We start from the raw sequence: 24,832 nt of genomic DNA, 5'->3' as shown, positions 1-24,832 counted from the left end.
GTGAAGCAAACTAGCTATGAAATCTAGCTTTGTGCCACTTGGAGCTTTTATCACCAAAACCATCAACAGGAGCTTAACAATAGTGTGTATGACTTAGCAGGTCCCCTCGGTAGCTTGCCTTGCCCCACTGGAGGACCATGAGTGAGCTCCAATAAGTCACTAAGACCTTATTTAGAGTTTGACCGATATTATTCCAGGGGGGGGCCTTAGTGGCGGATTGACATTAGGAGGTACTCCACCCTGGCAGATTTTGTAATCTGTACTGATGTGGATGTTAAATGGAAAATTTGCAGAACATGACATTTTACCTTGATATATTTAAGCACACTTGTAGAAATTACCTGTTCAAGAGTTGTTTCGCTTATGGAGTAATGTTCAATTTGAAGAAGATGCTTGTTGGTTTCCAAAGTTTTGAACAATTCAGCTAAACAGCCTTTTCTTTGTGGCACTCGATACTCCAGAAGATTAAGGTGTTGTTCCTTTATTTTTATCCATCAACATAAAAGACGTTTTAATTAGACATGTTTAGAGAACAATTGTTCAAAGTGGTTGCTTAAAAGTAAGATTTTAAGAAATTCGCTCTTAGTGCATAATGATACTCAAAAATGAATTAAATAAACTGTCAAACTAAGCAGGAAATATAGCTTTAGATCACAAAAGAAACAAAACAAAAACATGCTACAACCATGTTAGAAATTACCATCTTTTGCGTAGTATCTGCGTGGTATACCCCCAGATTTTTGCCTTCTCTTATTGAACCCATTTATGTTGACTCTATGTTGCTGCACACTGCACTCCTGCTAACCAGTGGTAAAGAGCTTGTGCTCTCCCTTTTAAGCATAATAATATTGCCATATACCTAACTGGCACATTTAATTTACACATATGTCCCTAGTATATTGTAATATAGGCACCTAGAGCTTGTAAATGAAATGCCACATGTGGGCTGCACTCATTGTGCCACACACTAAAGTAGCACTGTAAAGAATGTCTCCAGGCCTGCCCTTGCAGCCAGAGGGCATGATACACAAAGGGCCTCCGCACTCATGGCGGAGACCCTGCAGTAATGGGGGAGTCTCCGCACTTAGGGCAGCATCTCTGCAATAAGAATTCTCATGAGACTGCCCAACAACTGTGGGGCGTCTGCCAGGAGTGCGGCGGCCCATTGTGAATCAGGCCCTGTGGCTGCAAGGGTAGGCCTGGAAACATGTTTTAAAGAGCTATTTTAGTGGGTGGCACTTTTTTAAAACCATGCACACTGCCCTATTGGCATTTAGGGCCTACCATAGTGGTGACATATAGGTGTTAAAAACGAAGGTTTAGGCATGGCAAAAGATTTATTTTGCCAGGGCGAATTGGCAGTTTAAAACTGGACACGCAGAGCCTGATTCTAAAAGGCCTCTGTACTTGTGGCAGGGGCCCGTAGTCATGGGGGAGTCTCTGCACTCATGGCAGAATTTAGGAAATGAGAATTGTCTAGTTCCATTGCCTTGGTCAATGTGTGTCTACATAAGGAGTAGGAAAATATCAGGTCAAAAACGCAGGGCTGGAACACATGAATTGTGCTGGTGTCTATAGCTTCTCACTGGCCGTAGTACACATTTACACCCACAATAATGCAACATTGATATTTGCACTAACTGACAAGCACAGCAGCATTGCACCAGCTGGGTGGTGAAGATGTGGTTAAAAGATTTCCTGACACCTATGTATTTTGGTATTTTTCTACATTCCTAATCCTTACTTGTATTAGGTTAATGCATACAGTGTACTCTCACAGTTATGCACATGATAAGCTGTTGTGTCCTTACATATGTAAATGCTGAGCAAGGTGCTCTCTGGTCTACATCCCAAATAGACTTTCTCAAGTACAACGACTGTTGTACATTGAACAGGTTTTGAAAACTCAATAGAACAAAGACTGTTTTCGCCTTATCATACTGAGACATCTCTGAAGAAGGTGTTGTGTCATTGCAAACCAAACCATTACTTTTACACCCATTTTATATTATCAGATCATAGGTCCTGAAAATCAAAATCTCTCTAACCATGGCAACAAAATTCAGAAACATAACACATTTTAAAGATTATCCACTGGCTACAATGAAAATGACTGTCCTTAATCAAAACCCTGCTTGGTGTTTCCAAGTGCTACAAAAAAGTGATTTGCTTTCATATTAATAACTTTCTGTTTGAACTCAGGTTTAGACTGAAAGTCAGGGCAGTGAGGTATTCTCATTCATAGTCTATCATTTTAAAATAGATTTTCAATGACACTAAGAATGGAGCAGGGTTATTTGCCATTTTGAAAATTACTTCACAATTCACAAGTGAAGGTGAGTGGGGAGATGGACATCAGATTGCAATGCAAAGGGGGGTTCGAAGGGAACTGGACACATCTCAGGAAGGAGATGAGGCTGAAAGGGGAATCAATAAGAGTAGGGCTGGGAGCCTGGAATTAACTTTCTAATGGATATATCACTGTGACAGACAAAAGTGTGAACTCTTGTCCCTCCCATGAACTATGTTGTGGGACAATCAGCTTTGGAGTCTCGGATGCTGTGACAGACAGCCTTTCAAAGGGGAAGAACAAAAAGGAAAATGTAAATTTCAAAAGAAGCAGAACCCCCAACATAATACTTTAAAGACTCAGACCCTATATGACATTTTGTGTTTAGAAATGGACTGTAAGAAGGGAAGGTTGAGACCCCAAAATGTGTCATCTGTCAGGCTCTATGAGAAGGGGAGGCTCTGCAAGATTTCTTCCTGTGACCAGGACTAGAAGCCAAGGTCTGCTACTATCCCTGCTGGGTGAGGGGACATCACCCAGGGACACCAAGACCACTTGCCGTGGAGCACCAGCACCTGCCTGATTACCAAGATCACTGTGCCCTGTGTGGGAGAGGAGAGCATTGGAGGCAGCGAAGCCTAGTGGGAAACCCTACCAAGAGGGCTCCCTGAGTGAGGTGTGAGGAAACAGCTGTGTATTGATTGGTTTGTTGCCTGTATGCAGTGCTTACTCGCCTACCCCCATATGCCAGGAGAAGGCCACTATGGATTGATCTGTGTGCTAAACCAATACCTAAGCATTTTGGTGACAGAGGCCAGATGGAACTTGTAACCACAGAGGTGGAGGTGATTGGACCAGAGGAGTCTGAGCTCGATTTGTAAAGTGCCTCACCAACCCTGTATGCCAGGAATGGCTGTACCTAAGCTACCAGGAAGTTTGGGCAGTTACCCAAGAAAGGACTGAGGCAGGGTTTGGTGGGTCAAGCGTGCACACCATGAACTGACCCCTCAGGACTTTGGAGGACACAGAGAAGGACGTTGCACCCTTGCTGGGTTCCAGTCAGACCTGAAGGACCAGATTCCCTCGCCCCATGTAGAAAGGATTGACTTACTGCAGCCTGGAGCATATCCGATACCTGACAAGTTCTGGAAGATAGTCCGAACCTACTGAGTACTGTTGTGTGTACATTGAGCAGCCTGGCTTCTCCAAACAGGATCACAACTCTTGTGTGCCTGTGGTAAGGGCATGTCCCATAAAGCTGAATGGTCCATGCTGCAGGAGCAGATAAGCCTTGAACTAGGTCTGTTGGGTCCTGGAGGACTTGCTGCAGATAGTGCTGGGCTAATTCTTAGATTTCTTAAAGTGCCAAAGGGGAACAAACTCCTGAGCGCAGCCTAGTATAAGGCATTCCCTGGATAAAGCCACCAATGAATGGGAAATAAATCCAACCAAATTACAAGGAAGAGGGTGGGACAGTTGTCTGAACAACGCTGGAGACCCAACCTCAAGGGGAATGTGTTGCTGCTAATGAATCTCGTTATTCCTTTGTATTGTATAGAGTTAGAAATAAAACACTTATTTTTCTTATGAAAGCAAGTATTTGACTAGACATTGATTTATTGACAATACTGTGTGCACTTTGAGTTATGTGTCATGTTCATTGAACTGTATCTACACTTCCCCTACGAGGGAGCCTTTGACTGCTCCACTACTTCTACCACTGAGATTCAAGTGCGGAACGGATACTTGGCCCAGTTGCTCAGGATCCATACTAAGTTGCGCCCTGGGACATCAGAAGTTAAAGGCCTCAACCACCACAGTTGGGCTTTGACTCGGAGATTTAGTCACTAAGAATTCCAGGAACATAGAAGAGCTCCTCTCAGTGGTTAAGAGGACACGGACCTCTGGTAAAGTGCTTAGCAGAATTGTAAAGAGTAACATTCCTAAAGACATCAGGGATGCTCCTCACAGGGCCTATATTGGGTTTGTTTGACTGACAACCATAATAATGTTCAGAACAAAATGGAGAGAAAGGGATTCTCACAATTGGTGAACATTGGAGGGGGTTACTCCCAGTCCCCTAATCAATATAGTATCAAACGAAAATAGGGAGTACTCCCAATCGACAGAGAAACTGTCTATAGAATATTGGCACGTGGAGCGAAAGAAGAAATAATCTTTCTTAAGAAGACCTCTCACTCACCAACCTGGTTGGTGACATGCTTCATCATCGAGATCCCACCCAGATAGCCGAGTGCCATCCGGGTGTGCTGCGACACCTGACTACAGTGGAGCGGGTTTTTTTTGGATGAAGGTAAAAAGTGAATTTAGATCAAAATTGGCCAGATTTAACCCAATTGAAAATAGTTTTATTCCAGGGTAATTTGGACAATAGTTAAAAAGTAGTGAAGATACCAAAAAAGGTTAAATTGACCTACGGTATCTAATAATCCAAAAAAGGAAGTGAAAAAATTAAAGGTCTACATGTTTCAACCATCTGTTGCTATTGCTTAGGTTTTCGTCAGGACCATACAACGTGACCTGGGTGGTGCACACTCACTAAGGTGTGCCCTGCCCTCGGTCAGTGATTGAAACCTAACCCGCTACTCACAGTTAGGAAAACCTTTCTTCAAGTCGTCGAAAGGAAAAATCTGTAGTGAAAAACAAACGAACATAGGACAAACATATAAAACATATAATCGTCACTCTATTCGCTGAATCAGTGCTCATACTTGTTGCCAATAGAATTTGGTGTGCGTAACACAGTCGTGCAGCACTAAGCGGACCTCACCAATGGTGAGGGTATGGACTCACACAATCAAAAGCAAATTTAATAGAAGCGGTCTGAAGTCACACACCTTAATTAGTAGTGAACATGAGCCATACACATCTATTCCATACCCACTCATACGAATCTCAAAGGAGTGGGCGTCAAAGTACTCTAATAAGAGTACAACTGTACTAGTGCACCAGTGTAACCAGGGGTAAAACGGGAAATATCCCGATAGCCCTGGTTAAAGTGAACCCACTTGAAACTAAAATATAGTGGTGGGTAAAAAACACAACCTCACTCGAAGCGGTGGGCGTGCCGCTAAAACGAAGTGACTATCCAGAACGCTTAGCATGGTGGAAATCTAAAAAGTGAAATAAACCAACGTTCAAAATTGAAGGAGGGAGAGGGCAAGTGTGCTTACTTAGAGAGCGGTGTTTGCGCACCTCATGGGAGACGTGATCACACAATTTGTAATTTCCAAATCTAGATAGAGAAAATATAGCGGTGTCCAGCGGGCTTGGAAAGCCCCTGTGTTACCATCGTACTCACTCAGAAATTCAAAACTGCCCGCGTTTCTACCTAGTGGTGATCAATCAAGTTCCCGGTGGAATAGCAGAGACCCGGTCGGAGCCTCTCTTTGAAGACGGTAATTCCGGGTCACGTGGGGAGACGCTGGCGTGCAAGCCATGTGAGCTACGTGAGTACGCAATGACAGGGAAGTGGTGGAATAATAAAGTTCAACTAGCTCCTTCTACGATAAAAAAGGGGTTAACTTCTACGTTACGAAAAAACTCCTTTGGAAGAAATACGAAGGGTGAAATGAAACAAAGTTAGATGTCAATGAAGCTATTCACTGACACATTCAGAACACCTCCGTTATATGGCTAAACACTTATATGGTCTGGAGGTGCTGCCCAACCTTATCAACATTAACCTACTCGAAATAGATTCTGGCTATGATGGAAAAGGTTTAGAATAAACGCTGGCGTGCTGGCTATGTGATTTACGTGAGCACGCAATGACAAGGAAGTGGTGAAATAATAAAGTTCAACTCGCTCCTTCCATGATAAAAGAAGGAGTAACTTCTTATGTTACGGGATAAAACTCCTATGAAAGAAATGCGAAGGGTGAAATGGATCACAGTTAGATGTCAATAAAGCTGATCACTGACATGTTCGAAATACCTCCGTTATATGGCTCAACACTTATATGATCTAGAAGTGCTGCCCAATCTTATCACCATTAACGTACTCTAAATGGATTCTGGCTATGATGAATAAGGTTTAGAATAAAACGGTATGGAACAGCCAGGTTTTTAACAACAGATGAACAGGACACTGAAGGGATAAGTCAATGTAACCATGTGGAGAGTACATACTCATCTTGTCAATACTGTGTTCCAAGGAATATTTTCATTAAGGCCATTGGTGTGAGTTGATAGCCTATAAACCCACCTTTGCTCCTTTTCAAACAGCCTCTGTTGTACATTGCAACCAGATTTTATTTGTTCAATGATAGTCCATCGCATATCATTTGTAGTGTGGTTTTTTTCAAGGAAATGTTCAGTTAGCTTAGTCGTGACCCTTTTGCATCTGATGTTCCTACGATGCTCGCAAATTCTCTGTTTTATCTTCCTTGTTGTCATGCCAACATATCTTAGGTTGCACGGGCATTTAATCAGGTAGACCACGTTGGTACTATTGCAATTCGTGTGTATCCTTTGGGTCCAAGTTTTGCCTTGTTCCAAATCCAAAGTTTTAGTGTTACTGGTCAAATGGCAGACACTGCGGTTACCACAAGAATAGTGGCCTACAACGTCTGGCAGTCCCCAAGCATTCAGTACAGTTGGTGGGTTCGCCTTCCCAGTTGTTATTGGGCGGGTGTTCACCAAAGTATCTTTTAGGCTCCTTGCTTTTTTGAACGAGAATAGGGGCTTTTCCCAATGCAGGTTGCCAGTGTTATTGACCAATGCTTGTTAATAGACTTCGTCATCATGTTAGATGCTGTATTGTATGTCGTTACACAAGTTAGGGGAATTTCACTTCCTGGGAGATTTTTATCTTCCAAAAGAATTTCTCTCGGTTGATTCCTTGCTCGCTTTTGGCACTTCTGGATAATTCTTTCTGGATAACCTCTTTCAGTAAGTTTGTGTGTCAGATCCAAGGCCTGACTCCGATAATCAATGGTCTTACTGCAATTCCTGCGTAGTCTCAAAAACTGACCATATGGTAAATTCTCCCTCAGGGCTCTGGGGTGAAAGCTCTCAAATCTTAACAGATTGTTCTTTGCACTTGGTTTATGATAAATCTTAGTTTCCAAGCGGCCATTCTCTTTCGTGATAACCACATCTAGAAAGATCATCGTCTGGGGGTCCACATTGTGTGTGAACCTGAGGTTGTTATCACAGGTGTTAATCCAGTGTAGAAATTCAATTAGGGTTTCTCTCGGTCCTTGTCAAATGGCAAGGACATCATCTATATATCTCTTCCAAAAAATGATATGTGACCGAAAGGGATTGTGATTTGTCAATATGTACTTAGTTTCAAAATCAAAGACATAGAGCCCCGCTACACTAGGAGCGAAAGTGCTTCCCATCGAAGTGCCCCCTATCTGTAGGAACAGACTCCCCTCAAATTCAAAGAAGTTCTTTTTGAGAGCTAGTCTGGCACATTCTAGTATGAAACTTTTAGGTGTTCTATATGTCCATGTTGCCATATCCAGGGCTCTTCTCAGTACTTCCAGGGTGTCATCTTGTGGGATGCTAGTATAGAGACTTTCAATGTCTAGGCTAACCAAGATCGTATCTTCATCCACTGTTAAACCCTTGAGCAATTTCAGTAGGCTTTTCCTTTCGACGACTTGAAGAAAGGTTTTCCTAACCGTGAGTAGCGGGTTAGGTTTCAATCACTGACCGAGGGCAGGGACCATACAACGTGACCCAGGTCACGTTGTATGGTCCTGACGAAAACCTAAGCAATAGCTACAGATGGTTGAAACATGTAGACCTTTAATTTTTTCACTTCCTTTTTTGGATTATTAGATACCGTAGGTCAATTTAACCTTTTTTGGTATCTTCACTACTTTTTAACTATTGTCCAAATTACCCTGAAATAAAACTATTTTCAATTGGGTTAAATCTGGCCAATTTTTATCTAAATTCACTATTCACCTTCATCCAAAAAAAACCCGCTCCACTGTAGTCAGGTGTCGCAGCACACCCGGATGGCACTCGGCTATCTGGGTGGGACCTCGATGATGAAGCATGTCACCAACCAGGTTGGTGAGTGAGAGGTCTTCTTAAGAAAGATTATTTCTTCTTTCGCTCCACGTGCCAATATTCTATAGACAGTTTCTCTGTCGATTGGGAGTATTCCCTATTTTTGTTTGAAACCATAATAATGTGTCAACCACCCCAAGATGTCCCTTGATGTCAGTCTTTAGAACCTCCTAGTCACCTTTACCTTCTACCTAAAGCCCACAGTGAAGAAGATATTTTTGTTTCAAATGGTAGAGAATTAAATTGTTTAGGAGCCTATACAGAAAAAGAGCACCCTGTTTTGTTAACAGATATTATTAGGTGACTTGGATTGTAAACATTTACTTTGACTGGTTTCAAAGTTGTTAGGTATGACATTTTTGGAGAATAGATAATGAGAAGTGAAACCATTTCTTTGGGAGTCTGAGATATGATCGTTTCGACTGCATATGGCTTCAACAGCCATCACTGATGTCCACCTGGATAGATCTCATCCCCCCCTTGCCCAGTCAGCAATACATCGGGCGGCTAGAAGTAGACGGGACTGGCAGACTGCGTGGGGGTTGGAAGACACATGGCGGGAGCATCACTCGACGGAAAGGGACTACTCCTTTTATTCCACCCCGCACGAGCTGCATGTGCGCCTGGATAGCATATTGTGCTCTTCAGACGTACAAGCTCTGATTCGCCATAGCGAATATCTGGCGAAAACCATATCGGACCACAACCCCTGTTTGGTTATAGCACAATGGAGCAGGCAGCGTCAAGCGATACCCACCTGGCGCATAAACCCACGGATGCTGGAGGACTCTGTCTTCCAAGCGGAGGTTCGCGATGGAATAACAAATTATTTTGCAGAGAAAACGGGGACAGCGTCGCGGAGAGCATGGGAATAGGACTCGTTCAAGGCGGTCATCAGAGGGATAAGTATTTCCTCCACGTCTGGGGTCCGGAAAACAATATTGGGAGACATAGAGAAGGCGGACACCACGCTGTGCACAACGGAAAGGGCCCATCACACGGGGGAGAAATCCCACGATGAGGTGGTTGCTGCGCGCGAGCGAATGACAGTGCAAGTGGAACGGCTCCGCTGTTTTGATTACAAGGCATACCTCACCAGAGCACATGCAGAAAGGGACAAAGTTGGATCACTCTTGGCCTGGCTGGCGAGCCCCACCGCGCGCGGCTCCCCCATACTCTCTCTGACCACCGGGGAGGGAACAGTGGTGTACTCTCAGAGAGAGATCAATGATCAGTTCCTGACATATTACACCGCCCTGTACACTAACACCATGCGGGACGCTCCCGGGGAATTGGAGGAGTTCCTGGCAACGGCCCGACTACCGAGACTGGATCCAACCTGCGAGGAGGAGTTGGGAGGCGACATATCGCTAGGTGAGATCCGAACGGCGATCAAACATATGGCTCGTAGGAAAACTCCGGGGACGGACGGGCTTCCCGTGGAATTCTACGCAGCCTACGTGGAATTGCTTGCCCCGCAATTACAATCCGTCTACAGGGAAGCCTGGAAGGAAGGACAATTGCTCGCTTCCACGCGCGAGGCACTGGTTATACCTCTCCTGAAAAAAGGAGGGGACCCGGGTGCCTGGACGGCCTACCGCCCACTCTCCATGCTAACAGGGGACTATAAGATCTTGAGCAAAATTTTAGCCACGCGGCTGTTGGATCATATGACCACTCTGATACACCCCGACCAGGCTGGGTTCATCCCTCGACGTAACACGTCGACGTGTATCCGGCGCCTGCTGCGGGTTATGGAGGTGGACTGCACTGAATACCCTGCCGCCTTGACACTATCTGTAGATATTGAAAAAGCCTTTGATAGTGTGGAGTGGCCTTACTTGTTTAGGGTCCTGCAGGAGTTCGGACTGGGGGATGGGTTTGTGCGATGGACAAGATTGCTATACACCAACTCTGTGGCTAGGGTGCGGACGGGGACCACAATATCAGCTCCCTATCCAGTGCGACGGGGAACAAGACAGGGCTGCTCGTTATCCCCCTTGCTGTTTGCCTTGGCTTTTGAGCCCCTGGCGTCTCATGCAAGAATGGGACGCGCCTATGCCGGACTAATATTAAGGGGGGAAATCCATTATATTTCCCTTTACGCGGATTATTTATTGCTATTCCTGGCTGACGCGGATGGGACCCTCCGGGGCGCCAAGGCTCTACTCAAGGACTTTGTTCAATTGTCGGGCCTGAAAGTTAACTGGGGCAAGATTTGTGTATACCCCATAACACAGCATGGGCGGACTCCCCCCTCCCTGGGAACAATACGCTGTGAGGACAGTTGTCTGCCGTATCTGGGAGTACACATTTATCACACCCAGCACGGTCTGTTGGAAGGGAACGTGGGTAGGGCAATCAGGGGCCTGGTTGGCAGTATCGGATTCTGGAGCACCCTTCCGCTCTCGGTGGCGGGGAGGGTGGCGTTACTGAAGATGGTGGCGCTCCCACGCCTGTTGTATTTTTTCCGTACGCTCCCTATTTGGGTACCGGCGTCGCTATTCAGCAAGCTCACGGCCATGGTTACGGGCTTTACCTGGGGAACTGGCAGGAGGCGGGTGGCGCTGGCCACCCTACGACGGCCCAGAGCTGAGGGTGCCCATTGCAAAAAATGGGGTTTTCCCAAAAGGCAGGGACCTGGGAATAGAATTAGTACAACAAACAATGGTCCTGACTCAATACTTCACAAATCAGTAATGTGTCATCTCGTTACATTTGGAGCTGAATTACATTTATCATAGCTCAAGAAACTAAATTTGAGGCGATACAACATCCACCATTTGATTAAGCGATATTTATTTATTTACAACAATTCGTATAAAAGTTCGGCGCATGGTTGCTCCAGAGGGAACGTGCATAAGGTAAGGGTGCTGAGAAGTGAGTGTGTGAAGAGAAAGTTCTCAAGGGGCAATAGAAGAATTAAGATAAGTTACAAATTAGACGGTTTACAATTCACCGTACAAGGTGTCCTGGTCACGTATCAATAAATAAAGTCACAATGTTGAGTACAGAATCCAATTCATATTTTAGCACGTAGGGTAAGAGACGTGTACCAGGCTCATTCGTAAGGGGGTGTCGACGTTTCGACCCGTCTTAGGGTACTGCGGTAATTTGATGCCTTGACCATGCGGGTCTTCTTCAGGACAACAAGGAAGGAGGGGCAACCTGACGGAGTCCTCAACTTGACTTGGGGGTCTAAAAAGGGGGGGGGGGAGGTGTAAGTTAGATGATCAGGATGTTGCATAGCTAATTTAATTAACACCTGCCAGAGCGGGTGTATGCTTACCTAGCGTGAATCCAGGAAAGGTTCAACCATGAATCAATAGTGGCAATAATTCAAAAACCATGTGTGTGGTCCACAGACACTGGAACTGAAATTAAACAGAATTGGACAGTGTGAGGGCCAAGTCCCCATAGTCAATCTATCGGACCATGTGCTCACTCCCAATGAACAGGAAATTCTCTCCAAAGGTCTCTCATTTGTCCCCACATGTATGCCCAATGATTTCAACTTAAAACTAGAATTACATCAATTCTTTAGGAAAATCCGGCTGAAACAGTTTTTCCTCAAAACTCCTTATAAACCTGTGTTCTCTGGCAGTGGCCTCCGACCTCCATCCAAGTTTAATCCCCCAACACACACTGTACCACATAAAATACTGGCTTATGAACAAGTGGTGATGAGGGATGTGGGTACTGCCCTCTCTAAACGACAATATGTTAGTTATAACATAACCAAAGAGGAACGGAATGCTTTAGAATCTTTGAGGACAAATGGCAATATTGTAATCAAACCCGCTGATAAGGGGGGTGCCATTGTCCTGCAGAATACAGAGGACTATAAGAAGGAGATCCAGTCACAATTAACTGTGGAAGGCAACTACTCTAGACTTAGAAAAGATCCCACGCAGGACATAGGGAAGTTGATAAGTAAAGTCACAAAAGATGGCCTGGATGAGGGTTTTTTGAGTAAACTGGAGTACAAATATTTAAATAATAAACATCCCAGATTACCCACCATCTACACCCTCCCCAAAATACACAAGCGGATGAAAGACCCTCCGGGAAGACCAATAGTTTCCGGTTGCGGGTCGATTCTGGAGCCCCTATGCAAATATATCAATGTCTTCTTGAAACCCCTAGCCGAGAACACTGCCACCTATTTAAGGGACTCCATGCAGACCATTCAATTAGTGGATGATTACCCTTTTGACTCCAACGCCCAAATACTTGCGACCATGGACATATCTGCCTTATATACCAACATCCCCCAACTCCAGGCATTGATATGTATGGAACAGGCCCTTGACACGAGACCGGCCCCACACCCAGTTCCCACAGAATTCATTATCAAACTCCTTGAGATTGCAATGACCAGGAATTATTTTAACTTTCAGGGACAGTTTTTCAATCAAACAAAGGGCGTAGCAATGGGGGCTAGCTTTGCGCCGAATCTGGCCATTGTTTATATGAGTAACTATGAACAACTATATGTCCTTAGCGATCTCAACCCTTATAGGGCGAAGATTGAACTCTGGCGACGATATATTGATGACGTGTTCATCATTTGGCGTGGGGATGTGGAGGACCTTCAAAGATTCCATCAGTGGCTTAATACATGTTCGACCGATATACAATTCACCATGGAATACAGTAGAGAAAAGATCAATTTCCTTGACATCCTTATAATATCTGAGCAGGGCAAACTCCACACGAATCTCTACAGAAAAAGCAGTGAAAGGAACACTCTACTTCGTTACTCGAGCCACCATCCTCGTAACCTCAGAGACAACTTACCCTTTGGACAGTTCCTGAGGTTACGTAGGAATTGCTCAAAGAAAGAAGACTTTTTTGATGAGTCTGCCGGACTTCTAGCACGGCTGGTGGAACGTGGCTACCCTATAAGGCTCCTTAAAAAAGCCCGAAAAAGGGCATGGCACAACCACAGGGAATTTCTTTTGATCCCTAAGTCTAAGGAGATCCTTAAGGAAGATCGCTTAGTATGTGTCACGACATTTTGTACAAAGAGCAATGAGATCAAAAAGATAGTCAATAAACATTGGCACCTAGTGTCCGACGAATTGGGTAACACACCAATCCCCTTACATGCATTCAAGAAAGGGAAAAACATACGAGATCAATTGGTCAAATCGTTACTACCTATGCCCCCAATATCGGTCAGACCACTTTATGGGATGTTCCGTCTCCCACGGGACACCATAAATGTGGTTCCTGCAAAGCTTGCCCTTTGACCAAAGAAATGAATGCGTTTACACACCATGAAAAGGTACACACACTGAAGGGTTTCAGTAATTGCAACTCATCGGGCGTCATATACGCACTTGTTTGCCCGTGTGACTTCATGTATGTGGGACAGACAACTCAAAAATTTAAGTGTCGCATCCTTCAGCACTGCAGCCGTATACGCTGTAAAACAGTGGGAGCACCCTTGGTTGACCATTTTACGAAGTTTGGCCATGCAGCTGACAGTTTAAAATGGTGGGTTCTTGAAAAGATCAAACCTAATCCCAGGGGAGGGGATTTCAGTATCACACTTAACAGAAGGGAATGCAGATGGATAGACTCCTTGGACACTATCCATAGAGGATTGAACGAGTTGGAGGAGATTAATAGACAGATTTCCATTATGAGTACTGGGTAGTATATCCTTGGCATTAATCTCTCACCACTGGTATATTATTCATGACGACAACTGATGTACACTGTGAAATGTGGCCTGTTTGCTAATCCACTGCTTCATGTACACTGAAATGTGGCCTGTTCTGCTAATCTACTGCCCCTAATCCCAACCGGTCTACACTGTACAAATTGGCCCTTACATTGACTGCCTATGTTATGTTTAACTGTACGTATGTTTATATTGTATATACGTTGGAACTATTGTTCTATTGTCTGTTAGGTTATATTCATTCATTGTAAGTTTGGAAATGTTGTTACTTCATGAACTGTATATTCATTATATCGGATCCATTGTTGCATGACAGTAATCGGTAAGACTGTGTGCCGATTAATCTATTGAACTCGGAATACTGCCTTTGTTTGTTTTTAAATCATCATTCCAATTGTGTCCAACCCCTGGTACTATAGATTATGATCCATAGATAGACATCACAAACCCCGTTGGAACTACAGATGTATTGCCCCGGTGAGTCTTTCTACTCTGACTCTCTTAACGACGCACCGTCACGACGTGCACGGTTACCCGGTGCGCTTCATATACTCAGAGCGCATGCGCCCCCGGTTCCTCCGGTTGAGACGCCACGGGAACACGCTCTGCATTAGATGCAGGTAAGAACGCTGGGAGACCTTTTAAGTTCTTAGCTCACGACGCTGGCCAACTGGTACCCATATCATTCACCTTGGTTTCCCCTTAGAACGGCCAGCGGCCTGCAAATGAGATGCCGTAATTGAATCCCGGTTCCCTAGGACACGCTGCCGAACGGATTGAGTCCGCGTTACAGAACGGCCCTTGTCCGGGATTTGTGATGCCCAAACTGGTTCCCTGTGATACACTGCTGAACGGATTGAGTCTGCGTTGCAGGTATTGTGAATTTTTATTCAATCTTATGCCCCCATCCGCGCATCTGAGCGAATAGATCGCCGACTTGGCCCTCACACTGTCCAATTCTGTTTAATTTCAGTTCCAGTGTCTGTGGACCACACACATGGTTTTTGAATTATTGCCACTATTGATTCATGGTTGAACCTTTCCTGGATTCACGCTAGGTAAGCATACACCCGCTCTGGCAGGTGTTAATTAAATTAGCTATGCACATCCTGATCATCTAACTTACACCCCCCCCCCCCCTTTTTAGACCCCCAAGTCAAGTTGAGGACTCCGTCAGGTTGCCCCTCCTTCCTTGTTGTCCTGAAGAAGACCCGCATGGTCAAGGCATCAAATTACCGCAGTACCCTAAGACGGGTCGAAACGTCGACACCCCCTTACGAATGAGCCTGGTACACGTCTCTTACCCTACGTGCTAAAATATGAATTGGATTCTGTACTGAAAATTGTGACTTTATTTATTGATACGTGACCAGGACACCTTGTACGGTGAATTGTAAACCGTCTAATTTGTAACTTATCTTAATTCTTCTATTGCCCCTTGAGAACTTTCTCTTCACACACTCACTTCTCAGCACCCTTACCTTATGCACGTTCCCTCTGGAGCAACCATGCGCCGAACTTTTATACGAATTGTTGTAAATAAATAAATATCGCTTAATCAAATGGTGGATGTTGTATCGCCTCAAATTTAGTTTCTTGAGCTATGATAAATGTAATTCAGCTCCAAATGTAACGAGATGACACATTACTGATTTGTGAAGTATTGAGTCAGAACAGAGCTGAGGGTGGGCTGGCAGTACCCGACTTCGTGTGATATTATCTGGCTGCCCAGTTACAATGGCTCACGCTGGCGGTGGCTAGGGAGTTTAGAGGCCCGGAAGGCCCACAGGGCAGACTGATCCCGCGCCATGTGGTTTCCTTTATTGTCTTCCAACAACGACTCGATTTGTCACAATTAACTCTTGAAGAGCGAACGCTCCGGCTGTGTTGGGACCGAAGCCTACGGAAGGCCGGCATTGCTCACCCTTACGCCCCAGAGATCCCATTAGGCATGTGCACGGCCCTCCCGCATGGAGGGGATTGGTCGGGATTGGCTAACTGGGAAGGCCTCGAGGTACAGATGGTGGGGGACCTATACCTAAATGGAGTGCTTCAGCCATTCCAGGAGCTACAGGACTCCTTTGGGATCCCGAGGGGAGACTATCTACTCCACGCAGCCCTGGTGGCAGGTCTCCAGAAGCACTGGAACGCGGGACTATCGGAACCCCAGACGGCTGCAGGATGTCAATATGTGGTCATGGCAGCGGGCACAATTAAGGCCATTACGTGCCTATACCGGAGACTGACGACAGAACACCTAGCCCCTTTGAACGCTCTAAAGGACAAATGGGAAATGGATATTGGGAAACCTATCCCTGCACTGACGTGGCCCAAGCTACAGAGACGGGCCTGGAAGAGCACACGTAATGCCCGGTTTCAATTGGTGCAGTACTTCACCTTGCATAGGGCATACTTGACGCCAGCTAAATTATTTAAGTATTTCGGGGGCCCTACACCGCAATGCCCTCGGTGTGGGAAGGAGGGGGCTGACTTCAAACACATGTTCTGGTCCTGTGGGTCACTAAGTCGCTACTGGGAAGAGGTTATTGATTGCTTAAACCAGGTGACAGGGCGGGACCTGGAGGTGGAATTGGGAGTTTGTTTGCAGCTATGGTTTCCCCACACTCCGCGCACAAAAATTACGAGCAAGTTTTGCGATTTAGGGCTAGTTATGGCCAAAAGAGAAATCACCCTGCACTGGAAATCGAGAGTTGGTCCCAGCTTTGCAAGATGGAGAGCGACTTTCACCAAATGGGCATGTAGTGAGGGCATGTTCAGGCTACAGTTAGCACTGCGGGGGAACCATGAAAAGGCGCTGGACATGGCACGTGCATGGGAGGCACTAGTGGTTGAGCTCCAAGGGTGGGTAACGGATGAAGTAGGGGACGATGATACAGTGGAGCAGCCTGCGGAAGCGCAGTAATAGAGATGTACCAGGTAGAAGACAAGCGATGGAACGAGTACACCACTTTTACTTACAGAACTGAGCCTGACTATTGAAGTGGGGAGTAGCCCACAACCAACAACACAGCAACTTAAAAAGAGAGAACCGTCCTTGTACCTTGTATTATGGCACACTGACATGGGGGGGGAGGGTGAATATGCATATAGGAGTGCTGATGGGTGAAGAATATCTGGATGACAGCGAATTAGATCATATAACACATTGATTTCTGGAAGTCGGATATGTCCATCAGCATGAGGGTAATTAACGAAAGGTAATTGTAACTGAAAATATGCAATAAAAATTGTTTTTGCAAAAAAAAATATGGCTTCAACAGCCATGTCCAGAGCAAATGACACTGTACTATTAATTTATAGGGACACCTATAAGGAGGGAAATGCAATTGTTGAGGTACAAACTAACCTCTAGCCCCAGGCTTAGGGCATGATTCATTTATTTACAGTTGGCCAGGAGAGGCCATCCTACTCTCCCTGTATGGTATCATAAAGCTACCCATCCAAAACTCGAAAGGTTGGGTGGTAACTTATCTTACAATGAGACATGCCATTCTCCAATGGCTGATATTATACTCTCTGGTGATAGGCCACCCAACAATTGTCCACTCGTCGGTTTCTAGTTTTTGTTATACTCTAAAGCTTGGCTATCCTTCTCTCTAATTTATTATCATCCACTATCCAGTGCCAGGATTTTTCTTGATGCTTTATTACAACGTGACACCCATTTGTGTTTTTTCTAGGTTTTAACCAATTCGTCCATTCACTTCACCTTTGTACTCATCTTGATTTGTTTACCTATCAGCAACATAATGTATCTCGCTAAAGACTACGCTTTATCGCTATGTCTCTCTTTTATGCCTCTTGTTTTTTCCAGTCCTTGGTACCATCCTTCTTATTTAATTCTTTGAGGTTTATGCAGTCAGTTACAATTATGAGTTACAATTGCCTTGTGCATAGCCAAATCTCCTATTGCTATGTGTCTTTTTTGCTTATTGGCCCCCTCACTTGCACAATGTTCTCTGAATCAGAGACCTCTCGTGTGATGCTCTTTAGCTTGGAGTCCTTTCACACAATTTTCCATTTCCATGTTACTTCTCGCATGATGTGCCCTGGACGGTGTACATGACTGGTGTTATATGTTCCTACGGCTGTTTTTCTGTTGTTATTTTGACCCAGTTCTCCTTCGCTGTCATTTGCAGTACTGACGTGATGCATTGCCTCAGGTTGCACAGTAAAGATGCTGCCAAAAGGAAGCGGATGTCCTACATACCAGACATGGCATATTAACGTTCTTGTGTTTTTTTCTTTACATGTGATGGAGACAGTGATGGGAGACAGTAATAAATGATATTTGTATATTATACTGGCCTCCATGTCCTTTATAAATGTTTACTTTTGCTATGCGCTAAAGCTGGGAAAATCAACATTTCCGATTACTTTGACTGCTACTGGATTTCTTTGAAAAATAAACTTTACAGATAAGCACCTACAATTTATGTTACAATATTGGTTTATGTAGGTTTTACTGTAGCAAGCATGGTGTCTTTGTGTACAAAGAAAGGTTACTTGTATGGTTTACAGGGGAGATCTTGAATAGAGATAACATAAAAAGTAATCATGTTAACTAAAGAAGACACCAAGCACTCTCAGGCACTGCACCCTCTACTAGGCAAGCCAAGGTCACATTTTATTCACATTTAGTTAGTGTTCTACAGCCTACATACAGACCGATGTTTTGCAAACATGTTGACCTTTGGTTGACTGCATGAAAAAACCTGAGGCGTACAAAGTGAATCACGCGAAAGAAAGCCTAGGATACATTGGTTTTTCATTTCATTGTTTGCTAAGTAGGAAATTCTATTTTCATTTGGCCATAGTAAAATAAAAAAATGTCACCATATTAAAATGTAAACATGCCTGAATTAATAAACAGAATATTTCTGCTTGCACAGGAAGTAGGAATTAGGGCCTGAATTAGATCTCGGCGGACGGGTAACTCCGTCACAATGGTGACGGTTGCCCTGTCCACTGAAATATAAATCCCATTACAGCCTGTGGGATTTATATTTCTGAGGATGGGATATCCATCACCGTTGTGACGGAGTAATTCTACTGGAAACTTCTAAATCATCTTGGCAGACAGGTTACTCTGTCACAAAGGTGATAGATGTCTCTTTGCCGAAATAGAAAAACTATTATATCCTATAGGATTTAGATTTCGGCGGACAAGATATCTGTCACCGTTGTTATGGAGTAACTCATCCGCCAAGATCTAAGTCAGGCTCTGAATATGAAAAAAAGTTAATAAAATTATGGAAAAAAAAAGAACACGAAAAGTTAATGTGAATCAGATTATGATTCAGTCACTGTAAAGCAAAAGGGCCTTTTGGTTGATAATGTGCTGCTGATGGCAAATTGGAGTTACACACAAGGTTGCAGGAGAAATCTTATTGACCACAATTTCAAACCTCCTGTCAAAATGGTCTAAGAACCCTGCTACAGACCCGAGGTTTCACTGGTGCAAGGATCTGCAACCCTTAATCCTACTAGGTCATCCAAAAGGCTGGAGCTGCCAGACCTAGTTAAAAAGTCAGGATAAGAAGTCCAGACAGAATTTATTTATCAAATGGAGAAAATATATATTCTCTTCCCTCATCTTGGTGGTAAGCATCAGGCATGAAAGCATAGTGTTATAGTCAGTTCCAGGCAAAATCACTCCTTTTAGTGATTCAAAAATAGTATGCTATAGAGTAAACCAGTTATCTATTCATTCGTCCCTTAGGTGCTGGCCTTCTTGGTCATTATTTCCAGCACATAGTCCACTAGATCGGACATGTTTTCCTTGAACATCACGCAATGGACTTTTCACAAACAAACTTCAAACGGCCTTAAATGCTCTGCTTTTCGTGTAGCACTTTCTTTTAATGGGAACAACAGGCATTTAATCGGATATCCTGTGTCCCTCTCAAAGGCTCTTAAAGTCTTCTTCTTACTCATGTTTTTCCTGCCATTTTTGAATCTTTCTGTAAGCTAGTTGGTTTAGGAAGGCTATGGGTGGAAAGCATATAAGTTACCTCAAATTCACCCATGCCACATCATTTGTGTGTATGTAGACATGAGGTTTGTTCTATAATCTATGACTACCTACTTGGGAAATCTACCCATGTAAAAATATTCAGCACGGCACTGGGCACTCCATGGGCAGTGCCTGCCGTCTTAGGCACGCCTTCACAGTACGTGGTGGCATGATTAACCACCACCAGAAAAGAACACTTCCCTGAGCAGTTCTTAGAATATTGTCTATCCCAACCCTCTCAAAGGGAGTCACAGTCAGTGGAAGATGAATTAGGGGTGACTTACAGCTCCCCATGGCTTGCCACAGGCTTGGTAGGTTACACAGAAAAAGAGCACGTCTTTGCTTTGGCTACCATCTTGTGCCAGTACAAAAATCCCACCAGCTTGCTCTTGGTCATTTTAAGGTGCCCAGCTAAAGTGATACAGGAGACAATTTGAAAAGGAACTCTCTAAATCACTAATATGCTCCTAATCACCTAGAGCATCCCAGAAGGCTGCATCTTCTCAATAGATGGTGAACAGCCTGCATGTTCTCCTTCATCCTTTGCTTTACGTCCCCACTAAAAGCTAAAGAATGTGGGAAACTATCTCTGGTATTTAAAGCAATATTCTTGGACTGGTCTCTCTACAACTTGCAACTTGTGAGAGTAGGTTCCTCTTGATCCTTAGGCACCTCCCTGGCAGGCTTTTTTTCTTAGGCACTTAGGGCCGGATATAAGACTCTATCAATTTGCAAGTTGCAAATTTGCGACTCGCAAATAGGAATTTACAACAGTGTCTAAGACACTGTGATTCCTAATGGGGTCACAAATTGCCTGCCTCATTAATTTTTATGAGGCAGATGTAATTTGCGACCCAATTAGGAATGGCTAGCACTCCCAGGGATGGTGGCCTGCTGGGGTCAGCAAACCACCATGTCTGTAACTTCTTTGTAAATAAAGCACTTTTTTTTAAATGCAGGCTGTTGGGACCACTGCCTGCTCGTAAAAAATATTTTCGCACACATTCACATAGCGGAAGGGGACCCCTTCCCATTTGCGAGTGGCTTCCCACCTATTTGAAGTAGGTGGTAAACTATGAGTGTTTTGAGTGTTGTGACGCCCCGTCCTAATTGCGAGTGGCAAACCCTATTTTGAGAGTTGGTAATAAGCTGATTTCCTGTTTGAAAACTGCAAAATGTGGTAGTACATCTGGCTATTAGTCTATTTTTTCAGGATCTACACCCCGGAAACTCCTCCAAGTTGCTACCTCAGCTTTGCTAGGCATAATATCCAGCTTGGGCAGCCCTAACAATTCACTGTGTATGTAATTTCCTAACAAACAGAAGGATTTGACAATTACCTTCTTCTGGACAGTGACCTTGAATGCCACGGTTACTATTACATAACATAACCACAATGGGGTTACCATGTATCCCTCAGAACCTGGGTATATATTAGACAAAGCTACAATAGTTCCGTCGGGGTTAGAGCAAGAATATATTTACAATGCAGAATTAATCAAAGGTGGTTGCTTAGTATATGACATAAATGTACCAATCATTTAGATTAACTAGAGCATACAAATTCAGAAAAGAAGGAACACAAAGATAATATTAATATGCAGCACTCTTTAGTAGATGCATGTAGTAGTATTTTATTCAAAAGAATTGAAGTTCCCATGGATATTTATAAACTTATACAGGGCTGTCAAAGCCAGAAAAATGGAAAATGGCAGTTGACAAGAGATGTAGTGACATTAGGTGCTCCGTGATCGTGGTGCAGTGAATATATGCAAAGTGAAACAGCATATATACAATTGGTCAGAGAAAACACATTATCTCTGGTAGCTAGCGTAATGGCTTAGTGACTTGGACCAGGAGATTTAAGACTGAACCCAGAATAGCCGTCGACGTTTCGACCCAGACAACGCTTAGTTAAGATGTCATACAAAACACAAAACAGTCACTAATGCAAAATCAGCTTAAGTAACATTACTATCTTTCATCCTGCCATGTAGGGCTTTCAAAGAAGCATCACCTAATCCTTCCAGGTCTAGTGACAGAGTTTGCAAAAATTATGTAAAATAACAAAACCTATGGAAAATGCAAAACCTGCTATAGATATATTAGCACAATCGCTTCTATTTGGACATCAGGATGCATTTGACACCAAAAATAAAGCACAAAAACACAAGTGTCATGCAGAACATCCACTCATGTTCAGGAAATATTCCTATGCTTCTGAATTGATATTGTGTGGCGTTATTCTTCCACATGGCATACTTTCGAGAATTTCACGTGACAAGCGTTAAGGGAAATTCACAAAATTATGCAAGGTTATAAGTAAATTTCACCCAGGCACAGCAAAGAACTTTATTTGTAGTGGCATTGGCTTTCTATAATGGAAAAGAGGCTACAGTGGGAATGAGAGCTGTGAATGAGCTGCAATCCATCTAATTCACAAAGATAAAGTGTTTTTGTTATTAGTCTCTGGATCACTCTTTATAGCAACAGGCAAGACTGATGTCAGAGAAAATATATATAGCAGATACAAAAGTATTAACTGCTAGGTCCAACCAGATTAGTTAAAGAAATATATATGTGAGGAGAAAACTGTTACAAAAATAATAACTAGATAAATGGAGCAAACGTTAAAAGACCACAAACATCCTCCCTGGGAAAATCATTAGAAAAAAACATGCAATGTTGCTATATTGGTATGTAAAGCATGTAAAAAAGTTCTAGAGAAGATACACATATTTGATGACTTGCAAGTGACATTGGAGACATTGGAGAGGTAAAATGGTAGGGCCTGCTAAAAGGTTTACTTTCAAGCTAGGCACGCCTGAACGTTGAAGCTGTTAAAGAGCACCACAAGACTGGAATTGTGGGTGGAGCAGGTATTCTGTAGCTTCAAGCCTCCCTCCAAAAAGGTTGTGTCTGTTTTGGGTAGGAGTCCCCCTTGTTCTAGCTCTTAAGAGATGAAAATGCAAACTTCTCTGCAGATATTCCTGGGGCACCTTTACCTTGGCAGAAACTCCTTAGATCTTCAGGACTGGTTCCTCCCAGCACAATTGACTGTTTTCAGTGGTTTCCAGCAAATATAGCTTTGGATCCCCAGCACTATGTCAAGTTGGAATTGGTCTGAGTGCTGGAGCCGGTAGGATCCATTTTGGGATTTCCTTGGTTTAGCACTGGACAAGATGGAGGTCACAATATCTTCCCCAAGACAATGGTCAAGTGAATGGCCTGCATTCCTGTGCCCCAAGGGTGCAGAAGTAGACAAAGAAGGGAAATGGATGGAGACAGCACTACCTTTAGAAATTCAATAAAGTCCTTATTAGCAAAGGACTGCTTATTAGTTCTTCCTAAGCACTGTCATGTGTACGATTATAGGATGAAAGGTGAGACTACAGTTTCTGTTGTTCAAGGTGAGAAAGCTTCTAGGCATGGCCTGTTCTTTTGTCTGTCTCAGATTACTGCTAGCCAGGCAAAAATAACTCGCATTTTATTATGCTTATGTTTTGAGTTCTCATGCATGGAGACAGCCAGCCCCTTACTTGTTTTATCACTTTGCGAAAAGGCTGTGCCTGGAAATTACATTTAAAAGGAAATCAGCCCAAACCTGTTCTGAAAACATAGACAGTGGTCATGGCCAGCCTCACAGCATTATAGGCCCCTAGGCAAGGCAGTGCACTGGGCCCTGCCTACAAAACCTCTCACAGGAATAAAAAGGTTTAATAGAAAATCAGTGTTAAATTCTGGTCTGCATGGGGTCCCTATGCTTGTGGGCCCCCCGGGAAACTGCCTAGTGTGCCCATGCATTAAAAGGGCACTGACAGTGGTTCCACACCGCCTGCCTGGTATATGTGTATAAAAATTGGGATCCAAACCACCCTCAAGGTTGTGCCCCCAGACATGACCTGATAGGGGCAAATAATGTGTGTATGCCTTTAGAAGGCACTCAGTGAAGGTCAGAGACAATATATTATATCCTCAAACTGATAAAACAATTGTAGGCAATAAGTGCAAATTGAATCTCAATTAATCTAAATTCACTACTGTTTTTTTCAAGATAGATTTCCAGTATTAAGTAAGTTTGTTTTTTGGATGTTTAATATCACTCTTTACTGTTTTAAGTTTAAATACTTCAACTCATTAAAAATATTGCCTTCTGAAGGGTGCTAGACAACACAACAATTTGAAATTGGATTTTATGTTTAGGTGTACGTGGGGAATAATATTTCTCTCTTCCACACCCACATCTGCACCTGGTACAGTTTTAGATGAGCATCAACAACAAACAGCGGAGCCAAAGAGAGAAATTGAGGACAACGGGGGGCCCTCCACTCCACTCGTATAGAATCAGAACACAAAAATTGCCCCACTCTCCAACATCCCATCAGGAACTCTTGATTGTTAAAGGGCTCCTCAAATACTTTCTGACTATAAGGGCCAGTACAACTCGGCTGTGTATTAGAGGATCCCTGCACATCAAAGGCTGAACTACCAGAGGGCCAAGCATGGTAATTTGGAACCCAAAAAAACAGTGCTCCATAATAACAGGACATACAGGACACGGGCTGTCTGCATATAATCAGAGCACGTGTTTGTGGGCTATTTATCATGTAGTAGCCACTGCAGAGACCATAAACACCAGCAGTAGAGTAAAAAACAAATTGAAAATGCCACACAAAATATGCACTGCCTTACACATATCATTCAATTTTCAAATATATTTCTCTGTGACTCTTTTTGGTGTTATAATACTACCTCATATTGAC

At 43.7% G+C, this 24,832-nt stretch overlaps 1 protein-coding gene across 1 annotated transcript in view; it reads right to left on the bottom strand.

Moving 5' to 3' along the window:
* ABCA13 (ATP binding cassette subfamily A member 13) overlaps positions 1–24,832 on the bottom strand; it is a 2,655,493-nt gene that overhangs the window by 4,437 nt on the left and 2,626,224 nt on the right. Inside the window, exon 56 of the mRNA XM_085606362.1 lies at positions 342–479. Within this exon, the coding sequence (XP_085462488.1) occupies positions 342–479 (138 nt within the window). The remainder of the gene's footprint in view (positions 1–341; positions 480–24,832) is intronic.

Source organism: Triturus cristatus, chromosome 5_2 (genome assembly GCF_964204655.1).
Source record: "Triturus cristatus chromosome 5_2, aTriCri1.1, whole genome shotgun sequence".
Classification (NCBI taxonomy): Eukaryota; Metazoa; Chordata; class Amphibia; order Caudata; family Salamandridae; genus Triturus; species Triturus cristatus.
The sequence above is the reverse complement of the archived record's forward strand: the minus strand, read 5'-3'. Positions and strand labels throughout refer to the sequence as shown.